The 12,095-nt window shown below is 44.9% G+C and overlaps 1 protein-coding gene across 4 annotated transcripts in view; it reads left to right on the top strand.

The window, feature by feature from the left end:
• The first annotated feature begins 6 nt into the window (after positions 1 to 6).
• Asap2 (ArfGAP with SH3 domain, ankyrin repeat and PH domain 2) overlaps positions 7 to 12,095 on the top strand; it is a 183,959-nt gene continuing 171,870 nt past the window's right edge. For all 4 annotated transcript variants that reach the window (XM_008850139.3, XM_008850137.3, XM_008850138.3 and 1 more), the window contains exon 1: positions 7 to 173. In XM_008850139.3, the coding sequence (XP_008848361.1) occupies positions 48 to 173 (126 nt within the window). In that variant the 5' untranslated portion in view covers positions 7 to 47. The remainder of the gene's footprint in view (positions 174 to 12,095) is intronic.

Below are 12,095 nucleotides of genomic sequence, written 5' to 3'. Positions count from 1 at the left end.
GCGGCGGCTCCCGCGCGGCCGTCCGTCCGCGCCCGCGCGCCGCGGCGATGCCGGACCAGATCTCCGTGTCGGAATTCGTGGCCGAGACCCATGAGGACTACAAGGCGCCCACCGCCTCCAGCTTCACCACCCGCACCGCCCAGTGCCGGAACACCGTGGCGGCCATCGAGGAGGTGAGCGGTGGTCCCAGGCGGGGGCTCCGGCCTTGGGGACGCGGCATTGCACCCCGGGCACCCGCTAGCTCCCGGCGGCCCGTGCCGGGTCCCCGCCGCCCGTGTCCACACCCGGGAAAAGTTTCTGGTCTCTCGGAGCCGGACGCGGCCGGGCCACCCTAGCCCGACACAGAAGCCCTTTGTTCCCGGAGAGGTGGCTCGGGGAAGAGGCTGCTTGGCCACCTTGGGCCTTTTGGGGGGACCCTCCTACCCCATCTCATTCCCCTGACAAGGTTCCGCGTCGGTTCCCCCATCCTGGTGTGGTCAACTTCGGCCGCAGAGTCCGGGGCAGCTCCGAGCCGGGCACCCCTGCGCGCGCCCCGGCCCCGGGTGGTGGTCCCCCGCGGCGACCTCTCCAACTTGTTCCAGAAGTGGCCCGGTGGGGGCAGCTGTGCGCCCTGAGCCATCAGTGGAGCTCCGCAGCACCCCGATCCCGGGACTGGTCCAGGGGACCTCGGAGCTGCTCAGGCAGGGGTGCTCATCCCAGCCCCAGAGGCCTGGCAGCTCCCACTCAGTGCCGCAGAGCAGCGCTGGCCCACCCGAGAGCCATGAAAGGCCCTAGGTGGCCTCTCCCCGCTTACCTGTGTCTTGCCTCTTTGCACCCAGATTCCCTTCCTTACCCTCAACCTGGAAAAGGCCTGATTTTAGTGTGATGTTTTCAAGGTGCAAAGTCATCCTACCAGTGAGCTCTCTAGATTCCGGGGAAGAGGGACCGCTTAGAGCTGAGAAGTTGGGGTTGAAAATTGAAGAGGGCGGGAAAGGGCAGTGTGAGTCCAGGGACTGTTGGCCATGGCTCGGAGCAGACTCGCCTCCATCATCTTTCTCACCTTCCAAACGTGACGAAATGCATTTTTTTTCAGCATCCGAGGCATTGTGTATAAAGAAGTTAGCCCTTTGCTAGGCTCGCAGTGGGTACCTAACTGGTGTAGAAGGTACTTGATAAGTAGCAGTAGCGCACAGATCACTCCATTTCTATTGGCCAGAATGTCAACTTACAATTTTACAATTGGGTATTGTGTGTTAGGAGAAAATACCTGCGCCAGAGTTGGGGCGGTGTCTTCACAGAGCTTTAAATTAAGCAATGACATTAGATTCCCACCCCCCTTACTTTAACAAAGCATCTGCTGTTAGGAACTGCTTGAAAAAAACAAACCAAAAAACTAGAATGTTTTTCTTTAGTCGAAAAAATTTTCCTTTATACACATAAACAGTCAATACTAAGCTAAATGAAAAACACCACATTCAGCATTTTCAGTGTTGGAAGTAGAGCTAGAATACCCTCTCTCCTTCCTCCCCTTCCTTTCTCTTCCTCAGAAAAGGAACTGCAATGTAAATCGGTTACAGTCAATTCAGTGATCCGCAGATCACTTTATTACATACTTTTGTCAGCAATGCCTTTAGATGGGCAGCTGGGGGTGGGGCAAGGAGTTTTTTTTTTTCCATTAGTGCCAGTTGAAAAGCAATAGGAAAATATTCAGTGTTTTGAAGACACATTATTAACAATGCTTATGAAAATGATTACAATAAAAAGGTAGGACTATTTCTTAAAGGAAAGTATCTTTGTGTGTGATGCCTTTAAAAAAAGCTTGTGTTTAAAGTTCTGTTTTTCTCACTGTAGTTGGTGAGTTAAATATTATTAACACTGGCAGATGCTGGGAAGCCAGGGAAATAGGAGGTGCTATTAAAGTTGACATCCCTTCTGTCTGATTAATTTTAGTTTACAGGGGATGAATCCAAAGCTGCTTTTGTATACTGTGCAGACGATTACCTAAGAACTTAGTTACTGAGTAGATTAAAGAGAGACTGGATTTGGTCATTTTGTTAAATTGCAGGCTGTCTCATGTGGCCGTGTAAGCAGAGAATGGGTTCAAGTTTCAAAAATGGAAAAATTAGAACCATTGCAAGTTTATCTTACTCTAAATTATTGCAGTGTACATACTACGGCAGTGTGTGTGAACTCGAACCTGTACCGAATTTCAAAGTTGCTTACTTCTTGAGGAATCTGTGGATTAGTTTAAATAATGCCCCCAGATTATTTAATGCTCAGCTGCATTACAAAACTTGTTCTGTGTGTCATGTAATAACAAATGATGCCCACAATGTTTGGATTTTAAACAAACATCTTTTTATTTTGAGACGTGAGAAATGAGTATTGTCACGGTTCACAGAAATAAAATGAAAAAATGATAAGCACTTATTCTTTTGTTTAAATGAGTTATGGAATTACTAAGCTAATTTAAAACTAATTATTAACTTTTGGGAAGCTGCTCATTTCCAATGGAGGTTATTTCTGGTAGTGGTTATTTTCTAACTGAAATGGGCTTTCTTGATTTGCCTGCAGCTGGTATTGGTAGCTTGCTGGTGCCTGCTCTGTACCTCACATCTGTTGTATTTACTCTGTCCCTGATTTATAGATGAGGAAATTGAGACTGGGAGAGGTTAAGTACTTTGCTTAAGGTTATAGAGCTAGTAAGTGGAATTTGAACTTGGCTCCTTGCTCTTTTCAGAAACTACATGGCTTCCTCTTACTCTTAGTAATAGTACAATCTCTAAATGACTCCTTTGCCAGATCTGCTGCCTCGAGTTCAGGCTCTACCAGTCGCCAGTTATATGAATTTGTAGACACCTAACTTTTCTTTTTCCTTCATTTTCCTCAGGTTTATAGTCTAGATAACAATACCTGTCTGTCTCTGGAGGATCATGGCAAGGGTCCATAGCACAGTACCCAACAGATCCGTGGTTTGTTAAATGCTAACTGCTTACCAGATTGCATTCCATTTAATATACGGAGATCGGTGAATGGGAATTAAAGGGAAGAGAGGGAAATGGATGAATGATTGAAGGAATTATGTAAATTGAAACTGTATGTCTGTTACTCCATGAATCACTTTTTTTTTTTTTTTTTTTTTTTTGGTCTCTTTGAGACAGGGTCTCCCTGCAGCCGCAGCTGGCCCTGAACTCACATGTAGATCAGGCTGGCCTCAAACTCGCAGAAATCCGCCTGCCTTTGCCTCCCAAGTGCTGGGATTAAAGGCATGAGCCACCATGCCCAGCCCATGAATCACTTTTTAATTTTTTTTTGTGTGTGTGTGTGTATGTGTGTGTGATGTATGAATATGTGTCGGAGTGTGCTGGCCCGTATGTTTTGTTTGGTGAGGTCAGAGGTTGACATCAGGATGTTTTTCTCAATTGATTCTCCACCTTATTTTTTTATTTTTTAAAATATTTTATTTATTATTTTTTATGTGTATGTGTGTATTGCCTGCATGTAGGTAAGTGCACCTGTGTTGTGCAATGCCCATAGAGAACAGAAGAGACTGTTGGATCCCCTGGAACTGGAGTTACAGACAGTTGTTTGCTGACATATGGGTGCTGGAATTCGAACCTGGGTCTTTTGCAAGAACAATCAGTATTCTTAACCGCTGAGCCATCTCTCTAGCCCTTCACCTTATTTTTTGAAACAGGGTCTGTCACTGAATCTGGAGCTCACCATTTAGGCTAGCATGGCTGGACAGTGAGCCTCTTGGGGAGCCACCTCTTTCTGCTCTCCATCCCCAGCATTGGGGTTATATATGCCATACCCAGCTTTCCCATGGTTTCTGGGGATTGGAATTCAGGTCCTCGTACTTTCCCAGCACGCACTTTAACCACCAGACCATCTCCCCAGCTCCTTTGCATGCCTTTTAACCAGCTTAGTGTCTTGATAGCAGGTGAGTATAGCTGGTTTAAAATTTTTCACTTGGTGATTACCTTCTCCAGATGAAGTAATTATTTTGTACAGTTTTAGCAAACAGCAAAATGTGGGGCTTCAACTGGAGTCAGCCTTGCACTCTTGGAAACAGGGAGAAAAATAAGTATTTGTGGCATAAATCTGAAAAGTCAGGTGTTTTTCCCCTTTGTCTTGACTTTATTTTTGTGTCTTGGTTTCTTTAAGCCTCTAGTTACTTCAAAATACTCTTAAAATAAGGACAAATTGTATACATTCTTGGGATGTTCCTTTCCTTAGTTAGGCCCTCCTTCATAGCTCCATTCATTCTGCCTTGCTTATTTGGTGTTGATGTCATTCTAAAAATAAACTGATGTAGTTTTAAGTATTAAAATTTAATCTACCTTCTTCCGGGGCCATGATTCTCTTATTCTGTTGTCATTGGTTACCTTGGAAATCTCTTTACTGTTCTAAGCACAGGGTTCTAACTGCAGAGGGAATATAAACATCTGGGCTGTGCAGACTCCCAGGAGCCCAGCTTTTCTGGGGCTGCCCCCGCCCTACCCCAGCATTTCCACTGGGAACCAGGCCTTGCTTTTTAGACAAGACTGTGATTCTGAGTTGTAGCCCTTTGTGACTTGTTTGTAAAACAGCTTCGCCAAATCCCAGACTAACAGATTTTGGATCTCTGGTCAGAAGGGTAGCATCTTATTGCCCAGTGTATTTTTGTTCTTGGAAGTGAGCCTCTATGGGCCAAACAAGGCCACCTTTTATGCTGTTCTGAAATCTGAATTGATGTGTTTGGAACATTTTGAATCAGTTAAGAGGGAGCTGTCTTTCCCCCAGCTGAAATCAATTCTTCTTTTACGTTTAGCAGTAAAAGTACTACTGATACTTGTGTGTTCCAGTCCTTGCCATTCATTTGGGATTTATTGAATCATGCTGTTAGGTGAAAGAACTTGTGGTCTAGGGGGATCTAGATATCCTTCATGCAGATCAGTACTCTCATATATCATAAGGCTGTGTCTGCAAGATAGTTCAGTGATGTAGAGCCCAAGGCTGGGACCATCATATATGGCACAGCTATGAGTGGAGGGGGCCTTATGGTGCTGTTCCAAGGTGGTTCAATATGGTCCTCCACATCTGCATCTCTGCCTTTGGTAAATACCCCAGTCCTGAGCTCATAACCCAACTAGGCCTCTGGTGAGACTTTCACTTCTACCCAGTTTGCAGAAGGTTGCTCAGGCCAAGATTTTGGAGTAAGCCTTGATTCTTACATTGCTGAGAGTTTTTCATTGTGGAGCATGTACATTCAAAATTTGCACAGTTGCCCCATATAATAGCCAAAGAATAAATTCAGCTCCTTGACCACATTAGCTTATCTTAAATGCTTGGGAGCTACCTGGGTTAGTGGTCATGATGTTGAATAGTACAGATCTAAAACTTGGTCATCACTACAGAAAGTTCTATTGGAGAGTGCAGTTTTAGACCTTTGCAACTCCAAAGAAAACCAAAACCAAAACCAAAACTAAAAAACCACAAACATTTCATCACCTGGGAACCAGCTGGACAAGCACAACCTCAGATCCTACCTTAGAGCTGTGGAATCAGAATCTGCATTTTAATAACACACACAGGAACATACTGTGCATGTGTAGGGTTTGAGAAGCACTCTTGTAAACTGTGAGCCCTGGCTGTGTTTCAAGATTTGCCTGGGGGCGGGGATGGGGGTTGTAGACTGGAGGAGCCTGGCCCTAGTCTTCTGAGTTCTGATCTCATATGGTTTGGGTGAGGCCTGGACCCTCCACATTTTTTAAAAGGCTCCTCCCAAGTAGTTGATAATCACTGATACACAGGTGATTATGTAATGCTGTACCAGGTAGTGGTAAGTGCTGTAAGGAAAAGTTATGCATACTATGAGGAGGGAAGGTAATTTGAGAGGAAAGGAAACAGAAATCAAGACAGGCCTCTCTGCAGAGGTGACCTCTGAGCAGTCCTGAATGCAGAGGATGCCTGCCTGAAAGAGGAGCTTGGGAAAAGACCTGAGATACCCCAAGGCTAGTACTTTGAGAGAAGAATAGGCAAGGGAGAGGAGGGGCGGCCCCTGGTCACACTAGGCCCCACCTGCCTTGGGGAAGGAATTTGCCTTTTGTTGTGATATGGTAGGAAGCTCTTGAGGGTTTTAAGCTCAGAATTTCATGGTCTGATTCACATTTTAAAGACCTCTCAGTTTTTATAGGCCTAAGAGAAAAGAGGAAGACCCGTTGGGGATGGAAGATTGGTGTAGTCTTCCAGGTAAGGTGGGGACAGTGCTGCAGACCAGGGGTTCACTGAATGGTGAGAACCCACTGGCTGGTGGTTACTGTGTGCTGGTGGTGAGTGAGTGAGGGAGCACGACAGGACAGCACAGCTCAGGCCCCAAAGGAAGCCATCTGAGGGATGGGCCTTCCAGCAGCCTCAAGGTGGATCTGGCTGTCTAGCATTGCATAGTGGCAGTGTCTAGGCCCACAGTGCAGCATGCCTGACCATGGGACTGGTGTTGAGGCCATTTGTAACTATGGATACCAAATAGGGATGTGGAGTCAGGCTGAGGGTGCCTTGCTGCTACTGCTGCTGCTGCTGCTGCTGCTGCTGTTGTTTCTGGGCAGGTGTTAGTAGACGATACTTGTCTTTTGGCATGCTCAACCCTTTCTAGCTCCCCAAACCCTCTCCTTTCTCTACTGAATGGTGATGAGCTCACCTAGACCTCATGACCCGATATGGTCTCCAAGTAGATGGCTTGCCAGGGCCCCTCCACCTGCTTTTCTACCACTGTTGCTTCATTGTGGACACAGTGCTGTGGAATAAATGGCTCATCAGTTGGAGCTGGAATGTCCAGGCTGTGTTTTTATGAGGATGGCGATTTTTATAAAGGAATTTGGTTGAGTTTATTTATTCATAAATGTGTACCAGGTATCTAGCATATATTGTCACCTCTAGGTGCCAGGACTGTAAAGAGAACAGGATTAATTAGTGCCTTTTCTACAGAAGACTTTACTCTCAGGTTGTGTGTATAACTTTCAGTTTCTTATTTTTGTTTTCTCTTGTGCATGGATCCTTTGATAGTCTTTCAGAAAGACTTTCCTCTCTCCCTCGGTCTTTTCTGAGTCTCACTATGTAGCCCAGGCTAGCCTTGAACTCTGCCTCTCAGCCTCTGAAGTGCTGGGATTATTACAGGTACCCTACTCAGAAAGAGTTTTGTTTTTGCTTTGTAGATTTTTTTGGGGGAGGGTTTTTGGTTTTTTTTTTTAAAGCCAGGGTCTCCTTGTAGTCCCAGCTGGTCTGGAACTCACTATGTAGATCAGACTACCCTCCATCTCACAGAGATCCACCTGCCTCAGCCTCCCCAGTGCTGGGAATAAAGGCACTTCCATGCCTAGCCTAGAATGAGGTTTTAATGCACAGAATAGAAACTTATGATTTCAATGAAGTCAATTACATTGAAATTCAGTCTGTAAAACATTTTAAAAAATTGTGCCATACTAATATGTAATTTTTAGTAATACAAAGATACATTAGTGGGTCTAACAAATACCCCAATTGTAGAGTACTGTGAATATAAATAATACTGTGTGATATTGCTAATAACTAATGTGTTACTGCATCAGATGCCGTTAGCACTACCCTGGTGTGTTGCTTTCATTCATAATTGAAGAAACACTAAATTTCAGTTAGATGCTAATGAACTAATGAAGTGTATGGGTGCACATCTTTTTTTTCTTTTTTCCCCAATCCAAGTTTATGGACCCCTTGGATTCAAACTAAGGATTCCAGACTTGATGGTAAGATGCCTTGAATTTGGTTTTTGGAGTCACTGATTTTCAACTCTGAAACAGGCTTCATGCTCTATTGTCAGTGTCATGAATTGGTTTTGGGAATCTAGCTGCAGAGCTGCATCATGAGTCAGTGTTAGCTTGTGGGGTAGTGTTTAGAAGAGCCCTCAGGGGTGAGGTGGGGTGGGAAAGCTATCTAGCTTTGCTGTCAGAGGATACCTCCTGTGTTACTCTTCAGTGAAGCTTTGGCAGCTTGCTATACATGGTGCCTGCTTCCTATAGGAGACCTACAAATCAGAGTATGAAAGTGAGAACTAGGGCCTGGTAGCCTCCAAAGGCCAGCTCTTTTGTTTGCACTTTTCTTGTTTGTCTACGTGTCATATGGTGACCTGGAGGTGGGATAAGCTCCAGTGGGAAGTGATGGTAGATTCTCAGCTACCTTCCACCCAGGGTTGCGAGGGAGCCCTTGAGTGAGCTGCATTGTTCCGATGAGGTTATGAGTGAGGTTTCTGCTGCAGTAGTGTGTGGAATACATAGAGCATGGCTGATGTTGGGTTTCCCCTTCCTTATCTTTCTGTATTTATTGGGTATTTTATTGCTTGCCAGACATGCTTTAATATGTTGGTTGTAACTTGTTACAGAAAACCCTAGAGAAATTGGGCCAGGATTCAGATCAAGCTTTTTTTTTTGATCATATCCTCCACCCTCAGCTGGAACCCTTTCACCTGTTCCATTGTGTGTGTGTGTGTGTGTGTGTGTGTGTGTGTGTGTTTGTGTGTGATGTGCATGTGTGTGTAAATGTGTTAGCATGTGTGCGTGCGTGTGTGTGTGTGTGTGTGTGTGTGCGTGTGTGTGTAGTGGCCTGAGGTTGATACTGGGAGTCTTCCTTATTCATTGAGGCATGGTCTTTCATTTGAACCCACAACTCACAGATGGGGGCTTGTCTAGCTAGCTAGATTGTGCCTGGGATCCTCTGATTCTACCTTCCAAGCACTGGATTACAGGTGTTTAGGTGGGTTCTAGGGAATCTGAGCTCTGATCTCAGGTTTGCAGGATAAGTGCTTTCTCCATTGAGCCAACTCCCCAACCCAGATCAAGCATCTTAGTATCAGAGTCTGCTCTTTGTTTCAGTGGCTACCTCTCTATAGAACTGGTGGTTGTAGAGCTGGTGGCTGAGAAGGCCCTGGGTGTTGGTTCCTCTGGGTCAGTGCATTTGCCCTGACTTCTGGTTTTAGGGAGTCATCCCTGTTGCTCTTCTTGAGTGGGAGTTTCTGGTAGCTGCTCTGTTTCCTCCTTGCCTCCTCCATGTGTCTCTGCTCTGCTGCCCAGCCCAGCCTGCATGGCCTGTGGCCGGCCTTTGCTCACACTGTGGCAGGAGGCCACCCTGCCAGTAGTGTTCTTAATGATGTCATCTTTCCACAGGTGGTTGATGAAGACAGTGCCTTCAAATGGTGGATTTCCTTGTCTTAGCATTCTAACCAGCCAACAGGCTCTTGGGGCCGCTTTCCCCGTTTCTCAGAAGAGATGTTAGTGTTTTTGCTTTGTTTTGTTCAACAATAACGCCAATAGCTAATATTTCTTTGGCCTTTAGTTTTGTTTTAAGAATTGTGCTTGTTTAAGACTGATTATTTGATCTTTTTAGTTCTATGAGATAGGTCCTGTTTCTCTGTTTCATAGTTAAGGAAACTGAGGCTCAGTTGAGTTCCGTGACTCCAGGTTTCCTATCTTACAGTTAGCAGCTGACGTGACAGAACAAGAATACCGGCCATGTGGAGAGTAGAGTTCGGGTCCTTGCTTATCCTCTAATGTCCCCTGCCAGGTTCCTGCCTGGACTTTGGTGACGTCTGTGGGTTTCCTTAGTGCAAGTTGGTGACTTTTGACCCTCTGCAGACCAGTCTTCACGCCAACTTAGAGGAGGTGTGATTGGTACTTCACTAACGCCTGAGGAAACACTTTGCATCAGAGATTTTTATTTGTTTTCTGTTTATTTTTGAAGTAGGAACTCATGCATCCAAGGATGGCTTTGATGTAGCCAAATGTGACCTTGGATTCTTGATACTTCCTTAAGTGCTGAGATTACAGGCATGTAGTATAAAACCGTTTATGCCATGCTCTAGATAGAACTCAGGGCTTCTTGTGTGCTAGGCAGATACTCTACCAACTAAGCTACATCTTAAAATGTTTATTAAGTACTTGGCTTTAACTGCCAGGAAGTGAATAAAGACACACACCAGAGCCCTTTGGGCTGAGGGTTCCAGAACACCATCAGGATTGTGTGGAAAGGCCGATGTGGTGAACAGATCCAGAGTGTGCCTTCAAGGCCAGCAACTCTGGCTAGGTGGCCCTGAAGGATGTCTGGCATGCGCCTGTCTGGCAGACCCTGCTGCCTATTAGGGGACTTGGGAAAGGTATGTGCCAGGCTCCCTTGAGACTTCTCATCTGTTAATAACCAGTTGCTGTGTCTGAACGGGTGACCCTGACTGTGACCTTTGCCTGTGTGACCACTGGAGGGATGGATGAGAAAACACTTTGACCATCTTCTCTCTTGCTTTTCTTTTTTACTTGGCTGTTTATTTGTACCTTTAAGAAGTTAAAGGTCAAAATGAGCTTGGCCTCTTTCATCCCCCTTTTTAAAGATTTCCTCTCCCAAATATCCCTATAATCATCATGGCAGCTGGCCCATGAGCTAGAATTCTTTTGGATACACTGCTGGCTGAAATTTGGGACAAATGGGGCTGTGTGTCCTGTAGGATTTTTTTTTTACATTCTTTGCCTCATGCATTGCTATGTCTCTCTGGTGAAAGGCAAGTTGTGTGGATGATCACAGGGTTTTGTGGCCATTAAACAATGTGTACTGCTGAAGGTTGTATGAATACTTTCTTATATCAAAGTTTTAGATTTGGGGTAGGGGGCAGTGTACTCACTGTTAGAAGATGTGCTGTTGTAGGAAGCACCAATTTTCACATCTGTTCATTGGATTTGGTTGGGTTTGTGTGGTGGTGTGACATATCACCTACCAAGGAGGTAGCAGAGTTGGGTTCCAGTTCTGACTGGGCCTCTGCTTTACAGTGTGAACTTTTAACTCTTCACAGAAGTCTAGTCTCTAACATGAGAGTTTTTTCAGCTAGATGGTCTATGAGCACCTTTTCCAGCCCGAAAACCTCGTAGTCCTGTGTGTCACATATATTGAATTTAAAATGACTCTGAAATACACGATAGGAATAAATATCAGCAAGAAGTAGCTGCTTTGTAGTCCTGAAAAAGCAGCATTGGTGCTGAATCATCCAGCTTTAACTTGAATTATTTACATTAAAATCATTTCTTTGACTTGTTGAGTGTTTTGCCTGCATGTATGTAAGTGCAACCACCATGTGTGCTATGTTCATGGAGGCCAGAAGGAGGGTATCAAATCCCCCTGGAACTGGAGTTATAGATGATTGCTAGCTGCCCCATGGGTCCTCCACCCAGGTCCTCTGCAAGAGCAGCCAGTGCTTTTAACTGCTGAAGCCATCTCTCCAGCCCCTTGTTGCTTTTCAAAAAAATTGAGATACAACTTAACGTATCATAAAACTGTGCCAGGTGTGGTTCATGCCTGTAAACCTGCTACTCAGAGGGAGGAAGACCACTTCAAGTTTGAGGCCAGCTTGGTCTACATAGTGTGTTGCAGGTCAGTTAGGGCTGCAGAGTGAGACTGTCCTTTTTAGGTACCCAGCCATGTGAGATTTAGTATATTCACAGTTTGTAGTCACCCCCACTGTTCAATTATAAAACACTTTCATTAAAAATAGGAAACCTCATATCAGTAGGAGTCACTTCCCATTCCCCTTTCTCCTCGTCCTGGACAGCTACTGATCTGCTTCTGGCTTCTATGTACTTGCTCACTGTGAGCAGTTCTTAATAAGGAATCAATGTGTAAGCCCTTTGCATCACCTTCTTTTACATAACTAATGCTTCTAAGGTTCATTCAGGTTGTAGCACTTTGCCCCTTTTTATGGCTGAATATAATTTTTTGTTGATATAACACATTTTGTTTGTTCATCATTTGGTAGACATTTGGGTTATTTCTGGCTTTGGCTATTAGGAATAGTGTACTGAACAATTTTTGAAAGCCTTGGTATAGATTTATATTCTCATATCTCTTGGAGCAGAATTGCTACGTCATAGGATTACTCTGTATTTAAGGTTTTGCCAGACTCTCTTCCAAAATGTCTGCACCACTTTCTACTACCACCAATGTGTAAGTGTTCCAATTTCCCCACATACTTGTCAGTGCTAATTATTGTCTGTCTTTTTGATTATGCCCATCCTCACAGGTGTGAAATTGTATCTCACTATGAGTATGTTTGATTTGCAATTCCTTGATGG

The sequence above is a fragment of the Nannospalax galili genome, unplaced genomic scaffold (assembly GCF_000622305.1).
Source record: "Nannospalax galili isolate Female #2095 unplaced genomic scaffold, S.galili_v1.0 scaffold100, whole genome shotgun sequence".
Taxonomy (NCBI): Eukaryota; Metazoa; Chordata; class Mammalia; order Rodentia; family Spalacidae; genus Nannospalax; species Nannospalax galili.
Note: the sequence above shows the minus strand (reverse complement) of the source record. Positions and strands in the feature narration are given on the sequence as shown.